The sequence below is a fragment of the Quercus lobata genome, chromosome 12 (genome assembly GCF_001633185.2).
Source record: "Quercus lobata isolate SW786 chromosome 12, ValleyOak3.0 Primary Assembly, whole genome shotgun sequence".
Taxonomy (NCBI): domain Eukaryota; kingdom Viridiplantae; phylum Streptophyta; class Magnoliopsida; order Fagales; family Fagaceae; genus Quercus; species Quercus lobata.
In genome coordinates this window covers 37,603,990-37,628,429 of record NC_044915.1, presented here as the reverse complement: position 1 = coordinate 37,628,429, position 24,440 = coordinate 37,603,990, and the positions used below count along the sequence as shown (strand labels likewise).

At 34.3% G+C, this 24,440-nt stretch overlaps 2 protein-coding genes across 3 annotated transcripts; one reads left to right on the top strand and one right to left on the bottom strand.

The window, feature by feature from the left end:
- Positions 1–1,845: 1,845 nt before the first annotated feature.
- On the bottom strand, positions 1,846–7,084 carry LOC115969872 (PXMP2/4 family protein 4-like). Its single transcript, XM_031089506.1, has 4 exons — positions 6,501–7,084; positions 3,226–3,454; positions 2,403–2,527; positions 1,846–2,204 (listed from the first exon to the last, which is right to left on the bottom strand). The coding sequence occupies exons 1-4, from the start codon at positions 6,828–6,830 to the stop codon at positions 2,121–2,123; spliced, it is 768 nt and encodes a 255-aa protein (XP_030945366.1). The 5' UTR covers positions 6,831–7,084; the 3' UTR covers positions 1,846–2,120.
- Positions 7,085–12,497: 5,413 nt separating this feature from the next.
- LOC115971132 (transcription initiation factor TFIID subunit 4b) lies at positions 12,498–24,120 on the top strand. Of its 2 annotated transcripts, none has more exons than XM_031090834.1 (14): positions 12,498–12,641; positions 12,770–12,896; positions 17,804–18,405; positions 18,493–18,588; positions 19,528–20,469; positions 21,571–21,695; positions 21,827–21,914; positions 22,033–22,168; positions 22,302–22,357; positions 22,442–22,498; positions 22,579–22,719; positions 22,902–22,967; positions 23,048–23,303; positions 23,550–24,120. In XM_031090834.1, the coding sequence occupies exons 1-14, from the start codon at positions 12,603–12,605 to the stop codon at positions 23,723–23,725; spliced, it is 2,907 nt and encodes a 968-aa protein (XP_030946694.1). In that variant the 5' UTR covers positions 12,498–12,602; the 3' UTR covers positions 23,726–24,120. The 2 variants fall into 2 exon arrangements, with proteins under 2 accessions (XP_030946694.1, XP_030946693.1); XM_031090833.1 differs by having other exon boundaries at positions 21,568–21,695.
- The last annotated feature ends 320 nt before the right edge of the window (positions 24,121–24,440 follow it).

The following is a 24,440-nucleotide window of genomic DNA, read 5'->3' as shown; positions in this document are numbered from 1 at the left end:
CTTACCTGTGCCATTCACAACCACACAAAAAGGCCAACATTTCTTCCTCCATCAACGGCAGAAAATCATACAGGCATCGAAAAAAACGGTTATAATGTTTAAATTTGAAACGGCAGAAATTTTTACACTTTGTACTCTTTTTGATAAGATCGGGGAAGACCATAATTGCCATGATGATCACTTCGAAGTTCAAATAAAGGCGGCATTTCTTGTCCACTCTTTTCCACCCTCAAGCTGCTTAAGATTATGCCCATGAGAGAGGGACCATTTTGAAGTGACTCTAGTAGTAGTAGTTAAGGATGGTAATTGGCAACAGACCATAATAATGACCACTTTAAGAGCATTAGCATCAAGAGCTCAAGGCTAAAACCTTTCAAAAAAAAAAAAAAAAAAAGAGCTCAAGGCTAAAAGTATTTAGCACACTAAACATCAAAAACACCCTTACATCAGAACTTCCAAATATCAAAAAAAAAAAATTATCATTTGGCATAATACCGTGTTCTATAATTTTTTTTCTCTCTTTTCGTTCTCTCTCCTCTCATATCTGATGGGTCTGTTTGGATATAACTTATTTTGCTGAAACTAAAAACTGAAAACATTGTAGCAAAATAATTTTTAAATGTGTAATTAGTACCGTGAAACCCATTTTTAATGAAAAAGTTGATAAAAAGTGGAGTTTGTAAGACCCATGAACAGTGCATTTATGCACTGTTCACAAAAGACCGGTCAACAGTTGCGGCTGAAGAAGAAGAAGAAGAAAAAAAAAAAAGAGAGAGAGAGAGAGAAAGCAGACGCAGCACTTAAACGTGCTATCCAAACATACACGATGTCTCTCATTTTGTGGTTGAAATTTATCTATTTTTTCTTTTTTAACCGTGTGTTCTACTTTGTGTGGTTGAGTATTTTTTTTTTAAATAAAAAGTTGATCTTATTTTAGGTTATTTTAATGGTGATGTGTTAAAGATAAGAAATATGTCATAGGTGAATTGTAAAATAGTATATTAAAATAGATAAAGTAACTCTTTAATGTGCCAAAATAAATTTTTTTTAGCACAACTAAATGCATAAGTGGCATATCGGATTAATGGGTTATATGTAAAAATAAAAGATTTGATGTAGGAGTATATTGTAAAATGAAGTATTAAAATAGATGAAATAGATTTTTAAGGTGCTAAAAGCTAAAATTTTAGCACTTTTGATGTGAATGCTTAAGGCTATGGGTGTCATATCTTCTTTGAGGGTAGAGAAAGCCCACACGGGGCAAGAATTAGATGGCTAGATGAAGTGGGTTGGAAGTATTTTATTTTTACCACCCCTAATAACTGATATGACGACTTCCGCGCAGATGAAATATAGATGAGAGGAAAGAAAAAGACACCCGTGAGCATTTTTGCCATCCCTACTTATAGTATAGGTCACTCAATTCCTCATTCTCTTTATCAAATTGTTCAACTAAAATTCATTCACAGCAAAAAGTTACAAATTGCCGATTTGGATATAATCCAGATGAAAAGAAAAGAGCATGCGCAAGGCAGAATTCACAGCTCAAAGAATCAAGATTCCTTATCCACATTACCTTCTTATCAAAATAAGGAATGATTATAACACAGAAGATTTCATAACATACGGCACAATTTAGTTCACCTAAAAGGCTCAATAAAAAGAATTATGCATATAAAAGTTTGAACAAGCTATAATCCAAACGCAATTCCCTACTGCTAAAAGCATTTGAACAACGACAGCAATGCTTACCAACATTTAAAAATTATTTCCAGTTAACAAGTACAAATCCACATAATTAGAATATGTAAGTCAAAACCCCAAAACTATGCGGTGCTCACTTTCTTCAAGCTCACCATGTATGTCAAATAAATGGTCCATACGTATGAACATGAACCGTAATCATAGAAGAATTCATAACATATGGCACAATTTTGTTCATCTAAAAGGCTCAATATAAAGAATTATGCATATAAAAGTTTGGACAATAACCCAAAACGCAATTCCCTACTGCTAAAAGCATTTAAACAATAACAGCAATGGTTACCAACCTTTTAAAAATGATTTCCAGTTAACGAGCACAAATCTACATAATTAGAGTATAAGTCAAGACCCCAAAATTAAGTGGTGCTCACTTTCTTCAAGCTTGCCATGTATGTCAAATAAATGGTCCATACATATGAACATGAACTGTTCACCAATGGCTGCAAACGTACATAAGAATAATGTTAGTAAAATAGGTTTCATGATAAGCACTGAAGTAAGTTTGTTAACTAAAATAAATTAAACTCAGAATAACTGAAATAATATTCCTTGCTAAGGACTCTTGAAATGGGGCCCTATCATCCCTCTGTCCAAAAGAAGGGGGGAGAGAGAGAGAGAGAGAGATGATCTAAACATACCTGTAGATGAACAGGTATAAATTTGAATGTAACAAAATCGCAGATCGGCCAGAACATAACACCACTTTTGAATGTTGGGAGCAGGTCACGCTTCAATCTTGCAAAAATTTCGTGGCTATTTTCACCTACATTTGGCATCATGATGGTAACTCATTAAGAGTATCAACGTATCACCAGAACAGCCAGCACAACCAAATCAGAAAACTAGGTACTAAGAACAAGCCATTTGCTGGTGGCTGGTGCAATGTGGCACAACTAAAACCTGTGTGTCCAATTGTTGGGAGCTGAACTTTAAAGTTTAAACAGCTGAAGCTCAATGTGGCTCACCAAATGAATAAGATGACCACATGCTAAACTTACCAACTAAATAAGCTAAAAATAGGAAAGCACGCCAATGCTAGTGATTGGCCAGCTGGTTCAGCCTGAACAGAACCTATGAGGCTTAATCAACCAACGTTGATCTCAGGAAGAGGCCCGCTATCAGACCACTTAAAAAGAAGAAAAAGGTGGTCTGCTGGAGTTGGCAAAACAGAGCCCACCAGCTGATAGCCCAACCACTCTAAGTGCATGTTTGGAATGGATGGGGAGGAGATTAGAGTTGAGGGGAAGGTGGCTACAATCTACTAAAATTTACATTCCAGTCACCTTACCTGCTCCTTTCCCCCTATCTCCCTCCATCCAAACATTGGAGATTCCAGAATCAGGGGTAGCCCAAAACCATAAATAGGGAGGAGTCCAACTGGACTGCTCCTACCTGGAGGCGGTCATAACTAGTATTGGCATAAGGTCCAAATATAGTAATTAAAGGAAATTTTTTATTTACCTTGCAAACCTGCATTATAGGAGAAGAAAATGGTAGTGATAATCGGTCCATAAATAGTCTGCCCCATAGAAGTTTTCTTCAAGGTTGTAAGTACATCCCGTTTTGGTAAAATCTTTGAGAGAGAATTAAACCAAAAATGCTGACTTGGCCCTAAGATTACCAACCCATAAGCAGCCATGCGGAATGTCCTTGTTGTGTCAAAAGAACCAGAAGGTGGTAGCGTAATCATCTAAAAAAAATGTCTCTTAAATCAGTTGACCATAACAAGCTAGGGAAAACAGGAAACAAAAAAAAAAACAAAATATAGGCCACAGAAACATATATAGCAGAAAGTGGAGTAATTTAGAATCAGAATCAAAACTAAATATATCAGAAGAAAGACAACAAGAAAGGTTTGAAACTCAATATAGAACAGTAAGTAAATAAACTAATTAAATTATTTCAAAAAAGGATATAAAAGAAAAGGTTTTGAAAGTGTTACTTGAACAAAATAATTGAGTAAGCTGCCCACTACCATCCCATACGCTACCAATAGTGCCACAACAATAACAGTAACTGAAGGCAAACACATACTCTGAGAGAATGTTGATCAAGTCACTGGCTTGTCATGTTTCATTTTTGGCCCATTGGAGATACTTGAAGTGGTATTTGATACAAGACTGTGGTACAAACATTAACTACATAAGGTTGACTTTTTAATCAGATCTCAAGGATTTTTTTGGGGGGCAATAAAAAGGATATAAAAAAAACATAGATAACAATAAAAGATGGGAAGTGATGGCAAACTGATGTAGGGAGTGTAAAGACAATTTTATTTTAATATAGTTTTGTTTAATTTTAGAAATCGAACATCCTTTTTCAGTTGGTCCATTGGACTTTATTAGTTAATTAGGTTATAAATATTTTATTTTATGTTTTATTTAATTTTCTAGAAATTTAAAGCCTGTGCTGTGTATCTAAGAGTTAGACCCTTTTGGATATACACCACTAATAGTTTCTTTAAAACCTTCTTCCCTATCCCCTTGTGTGTGTATTAAAATACTTAGTTTTCTCAAAAAAAAAAAAAAAAAAAAAAAAAAAAGCTTTGACCCAGGTCAATTAGAGTTAAGATTTAGTCCTGGTAGTTTATGTAAGTGTGTCATTATACTCCTACAAAGACAAGTTTATCGTGAATAAATTTTAAGTTAGAACTTGGAGTTGTTCCTTTGTTAATCCTTTAAATCCTAGGTAAAGGAAAGAAAGTTCATGGATCTAGTATTAAAGCAAAGTTAGAAACATCCACAACAAAAAAAGGTTTTGACTTTTGACTCTTTTTTTCTTAATACAAAATGAGGAAAAGTCTCAGCAGCACAAATTTTAACCTAACTAAAAACTGAAGGAGTAGTTTCAGTATTTCTTCTGACCTATAAGCTGAATAGATTAAAATGGAAAAAACTTAAAACATATGAAAAGCCCATATCACCTATATACACCAGAAATTCTAAACAAAACTAAGAAACTCTATGAACATTATACCCGCACTCTCCCATTCAAGCATTGAAATTATTCCAACATTTTTACAACCCCCTTTTGTAACATCATCAAGACAAGAAAAACTGCTCACATAATGTATCAAGAAACTTCTAGCACCCAAAATATATTGCCAATGAACTATTCCTCATCAAAGAAGCATTGAGAAACATGAGGATAGATACCCTCCACAAAGAATCACAAGCAAAATTTATACACATTGGTAAAAACATGGTCCACATAGACTAATAACTAGTTACTACTTACCACTAAAATCGATGATAACTGCATAGACTACGTAGCTCCATGCTCCAACATTCCTCATACAGCCAGAACATGCTGCATAAGTGTTCAATGGAAAGGTAGGAGCCATCCCCAAGAATGAAGCTATATGAGTAGGCTTTGAAGGCCCCAAATCACCGACCTTAAATCCAAAAGGTAGGAAACCTCTAAAGAACTCAATCAAGATAAATGGCTGAAGGAAGTTGACCCAATCAATCCTCTTCTCCCGACACCATTCAGGGAATGGAAAATGAGGCCAACTCCAAATGTTAGGAAAGAAGTAATAAAAGAGCACCATTTTGGTGTGGTCCAGAACATGCAAAAAGCATGACCATCACTAGTTTTACTGATGTAATGGAGAAAGTAACAGGGCTATCAAAAGATGATCAATCAAAGCTGCTCACCATGATGGCTTAGTCCTTATGCTATTATAGAAACAAGGAGCGGACATAGGAGAAGAAAGAAACTCTCACCCTGGTACGAACCCGAGCTACTGAACTGCTTGAGGAGTGTTTTTAAAAAAAAAAACAACAGATCTTGCAAGGTCCTAGAAATAGGCAAGAGCACGAGGCAAGCTGGATCCCACCAGTTAGTAACGAGCTCAAAGTAAACTTTGATGGCACTATCTTCCAAGACTCAAAGGAGGTCGATATAAGGATGATAGTTAGAGACCATGAAGGCAAACCAATCACAGCTCTGGCCCAGAAACGCCCTCTACCTCACACAGTTAAAGAAGTGGAAGTATTGGCAGGAAGGAAAGCTACTCGTTTAGTCAAGAAGATACAACTGGACAAAGTGCTCTTTGAAGGTGATTCCAAGACCCATACAACAGCTTTAAATATTGAAGAAATGTGCCTAGCTCCCTATCGAGAATACCAAAGAGATGGCTAGGAAAATGTGATGGCATAGATTCTCTCATGTTTGAAGACAAGGCAATTCGATTGCCCACGCTTTGGCTAGGAAAGCTAAGGGTATGGATGGTTGGCATGTATGGCTTGAAACCGTGCCACTTGGGTACTTGACATGTCCCTTCTCGTACAAAAAAAATTTCCATGATCAATCAATTTAATATATTTTTTCTCAACCATAAAAGAAAAGAAAAAAGGATAGCATCAATTCCATAAATTTTGCCATATTGGTAAAGTCCCTCACAATTCTAAATATATTTTCCTTACCTGAAGGGTAAATTGAAAAATAGATTCTATAATTAACTAAGCTGGTTGTCACATTAATTAAACAACAATTTAGCTTGGTCTAAGATACATTCAATTGCACTGAACAGTTTCATAGTTTCAGGCAGTTTCTCTATTCCCTTTTGTAATATCAGTTTGTCATTCCATTAGATAGGTACGACAATAATAGAACTTCAATAATTACCAAAACACACACACACACACACACATTTTGCTAATTAACTAAAAGTAATTTTCTACTACACAGCAAGCTTAGGGGTTTTAAAAAAACAAAAACAAAAGCAAAAATACCTGAGAAGTCAAGTCTGAAGCTACATAAATAAGCGAAGATGTGATGCATTTTGTGATAAGTGGGCGAGATTGAAGGTTGCCCAAATACCATCCCAGAAATCCAGACTTTGAAGAGGAAGACGATGAAAATGAACGTGAAGGTGGAGACAGGGTGTTGGGAACTCTGGTTTTGCTAAGCTGACTAGGAAATCGAGCATAAGCACGCCACTGTTGATGGGTTGCAAGGGATTTAGCTTGGGCAGTGAAATTTCCAACATGGGTGACCAACAACCTTGTCTCGTATGTTTGGAGGTGGCAGTAGTAGTACTTCCTTAAGAAATTACTCCCCATTTATGGGCTGCCTAGGAAGTGGGAACTCAAGAATCAAGCTGTAGCCTTTAGCTTGTGCTTGGATTTTGCTATTTCTTCAATCTTCTTGCCATTCGATTCTGTGGCCAAGTTCCAAGTTCCAAATTCCACATTCCAATTTCATGGCCAGTGACTCAGTATACCCACTCTCTCAATGAGACAAAAACTTCGGGAACTCGTGTGGCTGTGTAGTCGAATGCACTTCAACACATTGACATTTTTTATTTTTTTATTTTTTTTTTATGAATGCACTACAATACATTGACGAATTTAATATTTTATAAATTTATATAGCTTAAGGTCTAGAGCTTTTTTTTAGCTCGATTAACACAGCATGAGGTTAATCGAGCACAAACCCAAATTTAAGCTTTAAAAAAAATAAAAAAAAATCAAGCACAAACCCAAATTTAGGCTTAAAAAAATAAATAAATAAAATAAAGGTTAAACTCAAACATAATAATAATAATAATAATATGTTTGTACTTACGAACACAATAATTTATTTAACTATATATATAATATTATATAAGAAAAAGTTAACTCATACTCTTTTTATATTACCTATAAAAGTGGTATTAAAATTTTTCTAAAATAATCTATTATTAAATGTTTTAAGAGCACCCCTTAACATAATTCATATATATTTTATATGTGTATTTGTCAAAAAATATATTTATATATACTTTAAAATTAATTATATAAGTTTGTATATAGATTCATATGATACCCCTTTCTAAAAAAATGATTTATATGATATCAAATTATTATTTGTAATTTATTGATAACATAAACCATTAATTCATTGTGAAAATTCATAAATTTGTGAAGGTAAAAAAATTCAATTGTGGTTTTACTATAGATGGAAAAATAACAAATCAATCAAGTAACTTGTGAATAAGTCAAGCTTATTAGACAATCAAATAAAATAAACTTGAACATGTAATATCATTTGGTGGAGCTTTATTCATGTTTGAAACAAAATTAAATAAAAGTACAATATTCATGTATTATTTTCTCTTGTATAAATGTACACCCCACTGGTTAAATGCATGGTGAGATCTACTACTAATATAAGAAAGGAAAATTCCACATGGTTGTTTTGTAGGATAACTTGTAATTGTATTTGAATCTTATAATTTTACGCTCTGTTTGTTTCAGCATTAACGTTTTCTGGAAAATTGTTCATTTTCCAAATAGCATTTTCTAGAAAACTATCTCATTTTCCAATGTTTGGTAATGACTTTGAAAATGAGCTTGAGAATGTAAGCTGGTATTTGGTATGCAATTTTTTAAAAATATTTATTGTATAATTTAAAACATGTGTATTATGTAAACCAACTAATGTAATCATTATAAATAAAAAAACCAAGAATGAATTTGGTTTTCATACTAAAATATTAACAATAGATACAATCAAAATTAATTAGTTGTCAAATTTTCATAATCTCTATCACTCATTTTACTCATATATATGGACAGTAACGTACGTACGTATGTACATACACACATATACATATATATATATGTATATATATATATATATGTATATATATATTTATATATATATATAAATTTGATAGGGGAATACATTTTCAATAAGTATAAATAATAATAACTTTTAATTATCTACTCTTTTTGTTGGCATACTAATTGTGTACTAGGGTCAACCACAAATCTTCAATATTACTCTAAATTATGTATCTACATAATGTATCTGCATAATATATCATCACTGCATAGTATCTACATAAAGTATCTACTAACAAAAAAAATATCTGCCAACAAATACAATTTCCCTAAACAATTATATTCATTATATAACAATGTTATTAGTCTACGGTAAAGATTGTCTCGTGTAAAAGCAATTTAGAGCAATATAGGTACTATGTTTAAAATTTTCATCTTTTACTTCATTCGCTCTTTCTTCTTCTTCTTCTTCTTCTTCTTCTTTTAAAAATTTTTTTGCACTTTATGTACGAAAAAGAAGTAACTTTTGTCTAGAATTCATCAAACCAAAAATTTCTTAGAGAAAAAAGAAAATCAAGCTTGAAATTCAAAGTAAAGAATTGGGATTTTGGTAGAGAAAAATGAAATAATTATTACTGCAAATTTGTTCTCCTTTGCAGGTCGGAGCTATTGACTGATCAGTGAAGGAAAAAAAAAAATCTAATTAAAGAATTGTGTTATAAAGAGGAAGAGAAACATGGAGAAAAAAGAGAAGACAGACAGTTAGAGAGAAAGAGATCTATGGGAAGAGAAGAGACCAGAGTTAGTGATAGTGAGGGTGTGAGGAGAGAAAAAGTAAAGGGAAGAGAGAAAAAGTGAGAAAACTTACCATGAAAGAGAGAAGACACCAAAAAATTATGTTTTCCATGGCTACAAATGAATATAATATTTATAGGAGATGTAACGGGTGAGAGAAAGATTGTTTTCTACAAATTTTTTTTGGAAAACAACCTATAGAAAATAAGCCTTATTTTTATTTGGGTTTTCCGTTGACCAAAGATAGTTTTCCATTGACTAGTTTTTTTTTTTCCCTAATATTACTAAATACTGGAAAATGTGAAAAACTATATTTATAGAAGGTTTTCCAATGAAACAAACAAAGCGTTAGATAGTTGCATTTGGTGCCCGTTGGAGCCCATGTTGCTTGGAACTTGAGTTTCCCAAACTCTATTTTGAGTTGAAACTCAAGTTTGTTAAACTTGAATTCCACAAATGTGCTACATAACTAAACAACTTTGATAGGGTACTTTTTTTCTAAAATTTTGTTAAAATTGTGATTTTTGGCAAATTTGGCCTATGATTAACCATTATTCAAATTTAAGCTTTACATATAATTAAATCTGTTCATTCATTCATCCATCCTTATCTACAATTTCAACAATTGTTCAAAATAAAATTTTTACATTTACATTAGATGGTGAAGAACTATAAAAATACTTGTTTGTAACTATTATGAATGGGAAAAAACTAACATGTTTCATAACTTTACATTAGATGGTTGATGGAGAAGGATCATACGTGGCCCACTTAATTTTTTGTTTTTTTGCTTTTTAATGTAACTAAAATCTATAAAGCGATGCTTAGTCAATTTAGAGTAGGGATGTTCATGGGTCGATCTGAGTTGGGTTTATGCCCAACCCGAAATCGACTCGACCAAATTAAGTGTGCAGTTTGTAGACCCGCCGCTGACCAATGAAAGACTCGGGTCAGATTGGTTAGATTCTTGTTAGGTGGCGATTAGGTCAGGAAGGAATTGATTTGGACAACACTCGCTAGATTTGGCTGAAATCCAACTAAAATCTAGTTGAAATCCTCTAGATCTTGTTGAGATATTCCCAGATTTGGCAAGATTTGATCCAATAATGCTTCAAACAATTGTGAAGGATAGCTTTTTGTTGGTGGAGATCAGTCAGGTCAATTGGAGTTGGATTTTGAAGCAACAACCCGCCAACTGACCCACCAAAATCGGTTTTTTAAGGTTTGAGCCCACCGCCAACAATCACAAGCCTCAAATCCGATGGTTTTCGGGTCGGTCTGGATGGGTGGATTAGACAGGCCTAGTTTAGAGGGAAGGACAAAAAAAGAAGGTAATGGGTAGGGTCCTATGTTAGCCATGTCATTATTAAGATATGTGTAATGAGTTTATTTAGCAATTACATATAAACTTATAAATGAGTCTATGCTTGAATTGTTTTATATTAAGTCTTATAGCTCACGAGCTTGTTCATGAATACATTTTTTTGCTAGGGGTTGGCTTGTTTATTAAACAAGCCTAAAACTAAGGCTTAAGTTTGACTTATTTATAAACAAACAAACATGAACAAGCTTTTTATCGAATCGAACCTGAGTTGTTTATGAACAACTTGGTTCATTTACATGCAGCACTATGTCTTCTCTTATCTCTCTTGCCTTTGTGTTCTCTTTCTCTCTCTCCCTTAACCCATCTCCATAGCAATAACGATCAAAGACCCACCTTCGCCAATCACCATCAATCACCGACCAAACCCACCAAGCACCACCCTTAACCACCAAACACAATCACAAGCTAAACCCACCAATCATAGCATGCCTAATCACCAGCCAAACCCATTGACCACAACAAACTCAATCACTAGAAAAACCCACCAATCACATTAAACAAAATCAATAGCCAAACCCATGAAACCAAACCCATTACCTCCTTCTTCTCTTACTGAGATCGACCCTCGCCATAGGAGGAGATCAACTGGTGGAGATGGGCAAGGAGGAGATTGGCTAAATTTTTTTCCTCTAGTGGGAGAGAGTTTGAGGCATGTTCTGAGTTTTTTTTCCTCCTATGGTGGTCACTGCTGAGTTTTATATATGCTGTGATTTGTGATTGGTTGTTGGTGGTAGTGTGTTTGAGGTGGTAATGGTGATCATTTTTATTTATTTATTTGGTGGTGGTGGGTTTGAGAGAGAGAGAGAGAGAGAGAGAGAGAGAGAGAGAGAGAAGAGTGTTTGAGTAAGGTATTTTGGGTGTTTTTACTATACGTGTGGGTGAAAAAGTGTGTTAAAATGTGTGTAAGTGTGTTTGAAATATGAAAAATGTGTGTTGAGTAGAGTTACCAAACGGGCCAAAATTTGCCTATCCAAAAAATATAATTTTTTTACAATTTCTGATGCTGATGCTCTAAGTTTTATAGCCTTTGCATATTTTCAACTCATTTTTTTTTGGGTTACTTTTAATTTAAACTACCTAGCTAGGCAGCTAATAGTAAAACCTATTTGACTATTATGTATGTATACTACTAATAACAGGATTTCCTGTTTGGGTTTTATCATTTTATGTACTAAAATATTTTCACACAAAATTTTAAATTATCTGAAATACCCTTATATTTTAGTTAAGCAATTTTAAATTGCAAACTGGTTGATAGAGTAATTTACTATTTTTAAAAAATTTATAAGTTTTTGTTACCAAAAAAAAAAGATTTATAAGTTTTAGGCCTTTTCATTTCTCTTCTTCTATCTAAATTATAATTTTTTATTCTAAATTCAAAATTTTAAACTTTTATCAACTCTCTCGTGGAGAAATATTCTAAAAATTAAGATACTATCTTTATCTCACTTTTAAATATTATGACACTAAATTAAAAAAAAAAAAAAAAGCCTTATCACATACACAAAACATGTGTGATGCCGCCAGTTTTCTTAATAGAAATTAGAAACTATTCAAATCAAATAGCTCAATGATGGTTTTTATTAATTTTATTATTATTTTGCATAGATTTGCTGAATATGGAACCATAAAACAAAGTACGTTGCAGAAGCCAAACTGCTCTTTATCTCTCTCTTCTTTTTTAGTGAAAAAAAACGAAAAAAAGAAAAAGAAAAACTAATTTAAACCGGTAAACCCGAATTTTATTTCAAAGCATTTCCAGCTCAGTGAAATATCAAATAGAGCCGTGCCGGTGCGTCTAGTAATGGACCCGTGAGCCCAGAAGGAGACCCGATCCAACTAAAAACCACTATCGGGAGAGAGGGCGATAAAGAGGGATCGGGTTAACAGTTTTTTCTCAATTCACTTCTTCTTCTTCCTCTTCTTCCCCCAGCAAAGTCCATTCATTTATTTATAAATTATAAACAAAAGTTAATAACAAAGTTGCTTTAAAAAAGAAAAAGAAAAAGAAATCTCCTTCAATCTGTGCAATATTTTATATTTATATAAAATAAAATCATATTAAAATTTCAAACCAGAGATCGCAGATTCGCGTAGAGAAGAACACCATGGATCCTTCAATAATGAAGCTCCTCGAAGAAGACGAGGTTCTCTCTCCCTCTCTCTCTCTCTCTCTCTCTCTCTCTCTCTCTCTCTCTCTTTCACTATCTCTGAAATTTTGTAGAAATCGGTGTTAAAAAGTTAACGAATTTTTGGCTAATGCAATGCGCCACAGGACGAGAGTATGCACTCGGGAGCTGACGTGGAGGCATTTCAGGCTGCCCTAAACAGAGACATTGGAGGAGATACGTCCACCTCTCACTCTCACTCTCACTCTCAGCAGCCCTCTGATTCTGATAACGGTACTCTCTTTCCCAATTTCTCATTAGGCTACATAAATTTTGTATTTTGTTTGGTTTGGGGTTTTATAAGTGGGTCTTTAATTAGCAGAATTTTAGGTAAAGAGCAGAGTTTTTGCACACAAACAGACACACTATCAATATAATAGCTGAGAAAAGAAAATTTGAAGATAGAGATTTTAGAATTAAGTTTAAGCTAATTGTGGGTGAGATGGGGTTAATTGCTTGTAGGTTCTACTGGCTAGAGTTGAGTTCAAAGGACTCTTCTTTACATCTATCTATTCAATTTTACAGCTTCTTAATTCACACTACATATGGCTACATAAGTTTTGTATTTTGCATTTTTATTTTGTTTAGTTCAGGGTTTTATAAGTGGGACTTTAATTAGCAGAATTTTAGGTAAAGAGCAGAGTTTTTGCACACACACACACACACTATCAATATAATAGCTGAGAAAAGAAAATTAAAGATGGATATTTTAGAATTGAGTTTAAGCTAATTGTGGGTGAATGTCCTTGGATTATACCTGGCTGGCAACTGGTTCCGGTGAATGGGGTTAGTTGCTTATAGATTGTACTAGCTAGAGGCGAGTTCAAAGGACTCTTCTTTAGAAAAGTTCAATATGTTATCCCAAGAAAAAAAAAAGTTTTTTTTTTTTTGAAAAAATAATGAAGTTTTATTTGTGTTTGGATTTTGGTATTGAAAGAAGCCATGTTTGAGAATCTTTAAGCATTTATTGGAGTCTACAGAATTTTATTAATAAGGATTTCACAGAACCAAGGATGCATTTTTTCTTTAGGATTATTGTGAACTATTCACTAACCTGTGTGATACACGGGAAAGCTATTGAGTATTAATTATTATTTAATATTTGTTTATTTTTTACAATCATCATTTCATTATAGTTTAACATGAAAACTTAATATTGTAATTTATTTCTGAATGAATGTTGCACATTAGGATTCCAATATCATGTATCCCTCTCTTTGATATGAAACATTCAATTACTAAATGGAAAATAAATTACATAAATCTCTATCGTTAGAAATCATGGTAGCCTCGATTGATGGCTATTACATAAATCTCTATCATTAGAAATCTTCACTTCCTTTTCAGGGATCCTTTTTTTTGGAGGGGGGAGGGGGTGGGGGAAGAACCTAAAAATTTTCACCAATAACCTAAAGCATCACCATTTTTCTTTTTGGAAACATGGTCCTACAACTAAACTGCTTAAGCAAAGTGATTCACCAAAAGCAAAAGATAGCCAAAACAAAAAGAAAGGGAAAAAAAAAAAAAAATCAAAACTTCAGGTAAAGAAGCAGATAGCCATTCCGCATCCACAAGAAGCATAAGAAGAATAATCATTGCAATTTTAAAACTAATATTCACAAACGAATATCCTCACCAAAACTTTAGCTTTGGGAATTGATTTTGTTTTGGAATCAATAACATAAATCTCCTTAAAATCATCAAGCACAAACTCCAGGTCATCCAACCTCCGGTTCTTATAGTGCTTCGTCCAGAAAACCTAGAATAGAAATGCAGCCTGGTGATGTTGTTGCTAACAGTAAAGAATCAGAGAAAGAAAATCATCATTTCAGTTCTTAATATTATTTAATTAGCATATTAAGAGAAATCAACTACAATATTGAAGCCATTGTTAAAATGACCATATTATCCCATCATGCCATGTTATCAAATAGACATCCTGAAATTTATTGGCAGCTGAAGGGCCAGGTCACATTGATATTTTCAATTTTCTCAAAGTATTTGAACTTTGGGATTTATCAAACATATTGCATGTCTATCCAAACAAAAGACAGTGATTTCGGTAGCCAATGGAACTGCCAAAATTTTTCATATGCAAATAGGAACTTCAGTTCAGACATTTCTTTAAAGCTTGAACCTAAAAGAGAACCCCCCCCAAAAAAAAAAAAAAAATTTGAAAAGATATGTGCCTTATGTTTCTTCACCAATCTAAAAGGTAGGTTTTCCCATGCTATGACAGAGCCTAAGGTTTTCTACTTTCTTATTAAAGAATATAAAACTGTCATCAATTCATTTTAGTCTTTACAGTAGAGATCAATTGTTAATCACATGTAATGTCAATGATTTTGCAATTTGCATCCTTGTGAAACATGTTCAGGTACCATGGTTTTAAATACTTCTCTCCTTTTACAATCAAACATTCCTCTTCGCCCATGTACCAGTCTCCCTTCCCCCTTCTTTTCCCCTCTCTGTTTCTTTACTATTTTATCATCAAGCATGTTGGAGAAGACCAGCAGTCTATTGTTTCTCAATCTTTTCTGATTTTCTTTGTTCATTATCTGATCCATACAAATAAATGAAAGGAGAGCTCCTTTACTTCAAAAAAAAATTATAAAAAGGGAGGGGGAGTAGGAGTTTGAAAAATACAATCAAGGGTTATTTTAAGCGTTCTTCCTATCAAATTTCTGATTCATTTAAATCTCTAGGACAAAAGAAATAATAGGGTGCTTGTCCCTTCCCAATACTCTTATCTCCCATCTAAAGGGGCAAACATACAACGTGGCTACAGACGTTCATGCTACTAACCTTACACGATGAACATAAGTGCAGAAAGTCCTCTGAGATTAATACCGAAATACAATCAAATTAGTAAGGAAATATGTGCATATCTACATACATACATATATCTGACATCATGAAGCTAGTTCACTCAGCAAGACTACCTACTAACCAATATGTCACACAGATTAAACACAAATAGGCATTCACAGAATACATACTGGATCTATAACTTCTGTTTCAGCTAAGTTTCAATTCAAGTGTTTATCCAAAATTTTAAATTAATTACACTAACATATTAATATGTGTCTACCAATACTAAATCAATAACACCATCAATCTATAGAATTTTTTTTTTTTGTTTTCCACTCCTATAACAATTCAAGCACATCAAAGGTAAATTTGCGATCATCTGTATATACTGAAATTCACTGAGATGTATCATCAAACACTCATGACTCACCTTCAAGTAGGAATAGTAACAAAATTCCACTTCTAATAAACTAATTAATAACTTCTATCAAAGGTAAAATTTTCACAATATTGAGAAATGGAAACCAAAAATTTACCAAGCCACATCTTCAGTTGATTCTGACTTCATTCAAATGTTTTGTCGAAATAAAAAAACATGAGAAAGAGAGGGTGAAAATTATAGAGAGACAAAAAGCGGTGTGACAAACATTGATGATAAAAAAAAAAAAATATATTGTAATTCAGAAATAAAAATGCACCTGGTGAGGAAGGTAAGGGTTTGAATGAAGCACCAAAAAGAAACCAATTAGAAATAGAACACTTAGGTGGACAACTTGGTGCAAGTTACTGCTACTTTGGTTGAGATTTCGAATGGTGCTATTTGGTTTACAGAAAGAGAAGTTACATTGAGCTTTGATTTATCTACGTGGTTGAGTGCAATGGAATGGTAGAGGAGTAGTCTCAGATTCCAAATATTTGATTGGACTTGGAAGTAATGACATCACAGGACCAGCTGTTGATGTCAATATGATGGGATATGTTAATACGGAGCAGATTGCATCTGGGGTTCACTTCAGGCTCCAAGCTCGCACATCTATTGTTGCAGACCTGCAAGGGAACCGGGTAGTATTTGTAAATCTAGATGCTTGCATGGCTTCATAGCTTGCAACAGTGAAAGTTGAGAGGTTAAATTACATAGGGTTTGGAAAACCATATGGTGAGAGTTGAAGATTTTGGGGTGGTGTTTACAATTTGGTTTTGAGGGAACTGACTAGGAGAGAGAGAGAGAGAGAGAGAGAGAGAGAGAGAGAGAGAGAGGTCAGAGGTGGGAGGTGAAAAGTCGTCGTCTTTTTTTTTTTTTTTTTCAGAGTTCGACTGTTCAGAATTTTATAGGGTCTTTTTAGCGGACAAAGGGAGGTTTTTTAATTATTAAAATATTGTTTATGTGGAAAATTGTGAGAGCTGCAAATCCTATGTGGCAAGCTCTCAGAAAGTCAAAATAAGTTAGAGGCTTCGGTTTTATAGTAGAGTAAGTCTAGTACCACAACTAGTTTCATAACTTTGCACAACTTTACCATGTGGCGACTCGTGAGTGGTGGAATCATGGACCCACCATTTTATTTACACCACTTACAACTCGCCATGTAGGCAAGTTGTGGCAAAAGTTGTGGAAATTATTGTGGTAGTAGACTTACTCTTTATGGTATATAGACTAGGGAGTCAGATATGGTGTTAAATCACTGTTATTGCATTTTCTTCCCCAAGTTTTGGAAATAATTACAGTTACAGTGAACTTTTGGAACTGGATAAAAATGATCATTTGGAAGATAGGGATCACTTGCTTAATGAAATATTATTATGTACTTATTGAACAAAGAAGAAGATTTTAATAGTTTTTGAAATAACTAGGTGATAGATTGTTCTGGGTTAGCTAGCCCGACTGATATTCATTATAAATTAATAATGTTGAATAAAATTTTTGCAATAATTCATTGGTGTATTTTCATTCTTTCTAATTACCTCTATCCTTTGTTTCTTTTTGGTCCTCTTTAATATCACAATGTATGGTTTCAAAACTTGTGAAGATTTCATGTTTTGGAGGATTTCAAAACTCTGCCTACATGGGTTTACATCCAGACATCTCAACCCTGTATTTCATGCAATCATGTTTTTTTTTCTATGATAGTGCTTTTGAAATTTAAATTTTATTATCTTATTTCTACAGTCTTGTTAATAGAAAGCATGTTCCTGCAGGAAAATTTTGTCGTGGAAGATATTGATTCCAAGCATTTCAATTAAATGTCTTGGGTGTTCTCTTATATTTAACCATTGGATATGTCCTGTGTAACAAATTTTTAATTATTTTACGTGGGCATTGCAAAATGTGACAGTTTTATCTCAAGGAAACAATCATGCTCCCAGTCAGTCATTACCACTGTGGCAAACTGCTAGCCAAGATCAAGGTACTGAATGTCAAAATCAACAAGACCAAAGAAATGCACAGAAGCAAGAACAGACTATATCTGGAATGGAGCTAAAGCAACACGGATCTGTTATTGAAAATCAGCAGCAACAGAGTGATGCCTCGAAGGAACTCAATTGCCTCCAAATGTCACAGAAAAGAACCCAAGATGATTGTCAACAGGGGCCGGCACAACAAATTTCCATCCAGAATCCTCAACAAATTCACATCCAGAATCCTCAAAAAATTCCCATCCAGAATCCTCAAACAACTGGTATGCAGATTTCTGAAAAAACTCCTATCCTAGTACATGAGCCAGATAGAAGCTCTAGTATTGAAGGTGAATCTCAATATTCAAAATTACAGAAGATAAGTAATCAACAGGCAACAATCACAGAGCGGGCAAGCAACCCAATAAATAATAATAATAGAGCAGGGCAAGTACCATTTGGCTTGTTGTTGCCTGTCTTGCAAGCCCAACTTGATAAAGACAGAGCCATGCAACTTCAAACAATATTTGCTAAACTGAAGGTGCGTGTGTCTGTTTGTGTGAATGAACTGAGTGTATCATTAATTTTCCTGATGAAACTAATTTCTTAACTATCAATGCTTTTCTAGAAAAATGAGATCCCCAAAGAAGGGTTTGTTAGGCTCATGAGAGGTATTGTGGGAGACCAAATGCTCAAAATGGCAATTCAGAAAATACAATCACAGGCAAGTAAAGAATACTTTTACGCTCATTCATCTCTATTCTCTTAAAACTTCAAATTTTTATTTCCCTAACACTGGGAGGAATTGGAGTGAATGGAATTAAGTTTAATGAAATTTTCATTAAAACTCCCAAAATACCCTTATATACTTAGCCTTTTGTTTTAAAATAGAGGTCTAATAGTAATATTATCATAAAATGATTCTATTTCTTTCCCTCTATAATATTCCCAAACAAGGTTACTTACTTTTCATTCATTTATTTTAAAATATCCAAATAAGATTACTTAATTCTATTCCACTCAATTTTTTTTTTCCATTACTTAAATACACTCCATTACATTCCTTTATGATTTACTCATTCCATTTCTTTCACCATGGTGGCCTTGGTATACTTTTACACTTCATTTGGGAGGAGGGAAAGGAATGGAATGAAAAGAATCATTTTAGAATATTCATTCCATTTACTTGTTTGGGAGTTTTAGTGGAGGGAATGGAAAGACATTCCTTTGTTTGGGAGTCTAAGTGGGAGGGAAGGAAATACGTAAAATGGAAACACTCATTCCTTCCTATTCCCTCAAAACCTCAAAATTTCATTCCTCCTAAAATTGGGAGAGAATGTAATTAAGTTTAATAATATTTTACTAAAACTCCCAAAATACCCTATACATTTAGTCATTTATTTAAAAATAAGGGTATTATAATAAAGTTGTTATAAAATAATTTCATTCCATTCCTTCTAATGTTACTCCCACAAGATTACTTAATTCTATTCCATTCTTTTCCTTACATTTCCATTACTTAAATACGTTCTATTTCATTCAATTCCTTTATAATATGCTCATTCTATTTTATTCCATTTATTTATGAACTCCCTAACGAAGTGTTAGTTAGTTATGTAGTGATTTGTAATCAAGATAAAACCAACCTGTTTTATGCCTGCAGCCAAGTGCCAACCAATTGCAGTTACAATCTCAAGTTTCAGCACGGCAACACCCTCAGCGAATGCCATCTGTTAATGCCAGTTCCACACAATTCAGTGATCCCCATTCATTTGCACAACTTCATCAGAAGGGCACGATCTCTTCTGCAGACCCTTCGCATATTCCCTCTTCAGTTGTTGATTCAAGCTATCCAGCCATAGAAAACAATGCTCAGAAATCTCGAGAGGTGAATCGCCCATCAGATTCTCATGGAGTGCCCGTAAGCCAAGTGACTTCTTCCAATGTGAACACTGTCAATCAAGAAAGGGAGCGATCCTCAATTCCTGCACAAGGACTTAACAAGCAGCAACAACATTTGCACTTCCCACCCATTTATGGAGGTAGTGGTGGTAATTATCACCCATATTCTGGGTCAAATGTCAATACTTCCACATCTTCTGTCAAACCACAACCTCATGATGCGCAAATGAGGCAAATTTCACAACATCAGAACATGAGCCCAACTCAATTAGGTGGGACAACACAAGCCATGAGTATGCCTAAGTTTGAGAGACCGAATTCTGTCAATGATCCAAAGAGAGTTCAGGGTGGATCTCTTTCTCACTTGGCAAACAACTCAACATCACAACAGAATCCAGTTCCTTGGCAATCAGCAACAAATAAAGAACAAATTTCTACCCCTTCATCATTAGTGGCTGGTGTAAAACAGGAAGTGATTGATCAGCCTACTCAGCAGCAGCACAAACTCAATTTTCCCCATCCACATGGATTGTCTTCTGGTTCTGCTGCACAGGTAGAACAGGGAAATACAACTCCTGGAACTGTAAAGGAAGAATCTTCAGAGAAGCAGTCTACTAGGATGGGTCTTTCAACTTCTACGAGCATGATGCCTTCTAATTCAGTTTCTCGTTCCATAACAGCACAATTGGAATCTACTGTCCCGGTAATCTCATCTTCATCATCAATATTTCTCTATTGCATATAATTTTTGAGGTTTTGATCAATAGATTTCCCATGTTTTTACAATTGTATTTCAATTTTAAATGAAGAGTGGACTTCAATTCAAGAAGTAATCTTAATTAATATCTCCCTGATATTAATTAAGAAAATCTCCCTGATCAAGTATACCATAAGTGAAAATCTCTTTTTTTATTTTTTTGGGGGTGGGGGTTTGGTGCTTTTAATTAATCATATCGGGAAAATTATGTTTTTTAAGTGATATTTAAGAAAGTAGGGACCTGCTGCTATGTGTGTGGAGGAGATTTTGGAGCAAAGATAGAGTTAAAAGTTGCAAAGCAAATCAATGATCACTTTGCATTTTCAAATATGGAGCTTGTAAAAGGCCAATGAGCTCTAGCTCAAATGGTATCTCCTCTCCATGTAAGAACAATGAAGGGGTGATGTCGTGGGATCAAGACCATTGGATTCCTGTGTAATGACCAATAAAAAATGATAGTGCTCATAAAGGACACTTAAAATCTGTTTACTGGCCATCAAATTCATTCGTTGTCTAATTTTTTTCCATAACACCCTAAGGCAGTATTGATTGAATGTGATATGATATAGTTGAAACTCTTTGAGTTGTGTCAGATTATTTTGCCAAGAAAATGTCATTGAAGTTGGACTCAAGACTCATGAAAACTCAAATTATTCTGACGTGTTATGTCTTGTCACTTCTCTATCATATGCTTCTTCATAATTGTAGTGTTAAGATTGGAGGTATATTATTTTCTTCCTTTTGTATGTACATATTTATGCATACATGTATTGATAGGAATGTTTACATTTTATAGCTATTGCCGGTCATGCAATATTATGTTAAAGTATATGCTTTATATACCTCTAATTAAATGCTACATTTTTTCCTTTTAACTTCTACTGTAAAAACGTTGTGTGGATGAATAATTTTAAAATGGACTTACTTTCTCTCTGGTTTACTTTGTGCTGCAAAAATATAATTATGCAAAGTAAATGTATATGTCATGTAATCATTTGTTCATAGTTGATGATGGCTAACTTGCTTCTTGCCTCTGCAATATAGCAGTTAGGCACTCAAATCCCACCTACAGCCTCTTCTGCTGGTATTAATGCCAGGACACCTCCCAAAAAGCCTTCTATTGGCCAGAAGAAACCACTCGAAGCACATGGTTCATCACCACCTCTGCCAAGGTGTATAACTTTTTCTGTTGTACTACAACTTGAGGATGATTATCAATGGTTTCAATGTGATTTTGTTCATTTTCCACCCTAACATTGTGTCAAACTCTTTCTTTATGTAAAATTTATCTGATATCCTACAGTAAAAAGCAAAAAGTATCTGGGGCCTTTTCAGATCAAAGCATTGAACAACTAAATGATGTCACTGCTGTCAGTGGAGTTAATCTTAGGGTATGTTATTCTCCCCTTTTTAGTTCTGCCTATTGCAAAGTATAAGCTAATTAAGTTAAACAATTCACACTTAAAGTAGACAAGCTCAAAACTCTCCTGTCATTCTGCTCTTAAATAGGAAGAGGAAGAACAGCTATTTTCTGGGCCCAAGGAGGACAGTCGAGCTTCAGAAGCATCTCGAAGAGTTGTGCAAGAAGAAGAAGAAAGGCTGATTTTGCAGAAAGCTCCTCTCCATAAAAAGCTGGCTGAGATCAGTTAATACATTAGTTGATACCTCTTTATAAAAGTGTTCTAATTGTACTTCTATTCACTTTGTGCTTAACTGCATGTCAACAAAAATAATAGAGTTTGATATATGGTGCATGTTTGTGTTTGTCTGTCTGGCAGTGGCCAAAAGTGGTTTGAAGTGTATAAGCAACGATGTGGAGCGATGCTTGTCACTGGTGAGATGCTAGCTATTTGGTCCTTTTTCTTTATTAAAGCTTACAAGTTACATGTTTTCTTATGCAATGCAACTAAACCTTCAGTGCGTGGAAGAAAGAATGCGCGGACTAATAAGTAATCTAATCAGACTGTCAAAACAGGTGAGGTTTTTTCCTCTTTTTTTATTCTCACTTGAATTATTGGTGATTAAATGGTTCTGAATTTTAGTGGATTATTGTAGCGGGTTGATATTGAGAAACCAAGACACCGAACTGTTGTCACCTCAGATGTTCAACAACAAATCATGACAATGAATAGGAAAGCTAGGGAGGAATGGGAAAAAAAACAGGCTGAAGCAGAGAAGCTGCGGAGACTTAATGATGTGAGTGCCCCTGCACTTTATGAGACGACAAACTGAATTCTTAAAGTATCCCTTCTTTAAATGAGCATATTGCAATATACTTCTTTTGAATGTTGTAAAATACACACACACAAAATGTTTACTTTGGGTCTGATTAAAGTTCTATATATTTGATATTGTATGATATATCTCTCCAAATGCAGCCTGAGGGTAATAATGGAGTTGATGGTGACAAGGAGAAAGATGATGGTCGTGGTAAATCACTTAAGGTATACAGGATAATTCATTTATATCTTCACCACTCAACCAAATATCAAAGTTCTTGACTTTGCTATCTGCTTCGGTACAGGCAAACAAAGAGGAAGATGACAAAATGAGGACAACAGCGGCAAATGTTGCAGCCCGTGCTGCTGTTGGAGGAGATGACATGCTTTCAAAATGGCAACTAATGGCTGAGCAAGCCCGGCAGAAACGTGAAGGAGGGGTAGATACATCTGGTTCTCAACCAAGTAAAGATGTGAGTCGCAAGCCTTTATCAACATCTGGAAGAAAGGACAACCAAGAAACAGAGAAAAGGGGCAATGCAGCTCCTGTTGCTGCTTCTGGTAAGTGTGCTTTAATTTGATTTCAATTTTGAAAGTTACGTAGCTGGCAATATGCTAAAGTTAATATTAGATTTTATTACCACCAGCCTCGTCCAACCGATCTGGCAAACAAGATTTTACTTATTTTATTTTATTATTAGTTTAGTTGATTATTTGTTGAATAAATGTCCTATATACCTTCTCTCTGTAATGTGTTTCATTGAATTTGCATCCCCGCCCCCCTCCCCAAAATTCTTTTTCTTTCAGCTGGGACTGTTAGAAAATCTGGAAGGAATCAAATTACTCTGGCTCAAACTAGGGTTGCTCGTAGCATCTCCATTAAAGATGTGATTGCAGTCCTGGAAAGGGAACCCCAGATGTCTAGGTCTTCTCTGATATATCGCTTGTATGAGAGAGTTCGCTCTGATGCCACCACTGAATAAGGGAAACATGGTGCGAGCATTTTAGCTTCCAAGTGCATCACTGGCTTAGAATGATCCTCAGCTATTCTAGCTGAACCAGAAGGTGTACTCTGAAATATATATATATATATATATATATATATTTATATATATTCCTCACGTCTGTTTATCTCCTTGTTAATTCTTTTTAATTTAGTTAAGAAGTTTGCCAGGAAGTGCATTAGTTCTACTGGCTTGTGTTGTATAATCGTGTTTCTCTTTAGAATACAAACTCAGCTCGACCTGAAGACTTGGAAGTATTGTAATGTCTCCTTTATGGTCATTTTACAGTACCAAAAATAGCATACCATATTTATTTCGTTGTAAACAGAATGACCAACCCTACAAAGCAGCAATCAATTCTATTATTGTTCCAACTTCCAAGCATATGACTTGTATTTAAGATAGAATGTGACCATCAACCAACAAATTGTGACCACCTTGAATTTTTAGCTGATTCGGACCACCTGATTATCTAAAAACCACATTGATGATGGGTGATCTTCACCTTTAGCAACCAAAAAAAAATTTTTTTTGATGATCTTCACCAACCTTTATTAAAAAAAATGAAATTGTCAATTTCTATCTTCTCTTTTTCTTTTTTCTTTTTTCTCTTTTTCTTTTTAAATTTGCAAAAGATGGTAATAATTGTGAATTTATATGATCATTTCTTTCCCTTATTCTATTCTTAATTTTT

Excerpts from the sequence above, each read along its gene's own strand:
- LOC115969872 (XM_031089506.1), bottom strand. The coding sequence starts at position 6,830 with ATGGGGAGTAATTTCTTAAGGAAGTACTACTACTGCCACCTCCAAACA. Across the intron at positions 3,455-6,500 it reads CTTCAGACTTGACTTCTCAG|ATGATTACGCTACCACCTTC; the intron begins GTATTTTTGCTT and ends CATTTTTTTTAG. Across the intron at positions 2,528-3,225 it reads CTATAATGCAGGTTTGCAAG|GTGAAAATAGCCACGAAATT; the intron begins GTAAATAAAAAA and ends TGCCAAATGTAG.
- LOC115971132 (XM_031090833.1), top strand. The coding sequence starts at position 12,603 with ATGGATCCTTCAATAATGAAGCTCCTCGAAGAAGACGAG. Across the intron at positions 12,642-12,769 it reads AGCTCCTCGAAGAAGACGAG|GACGAGAGTATGCACTCGGG; the intron begins GTTCTCTCTCCC and ends AATGCGCCACAG. Across the intron at positions 21,915-22,032 it reads TCAGTGGAGTTAATCTTAGG|GAAGAGGAAGAACAGCTATT; the intron begins GTATGTTATTCT and ends GCTCTTAAATAG.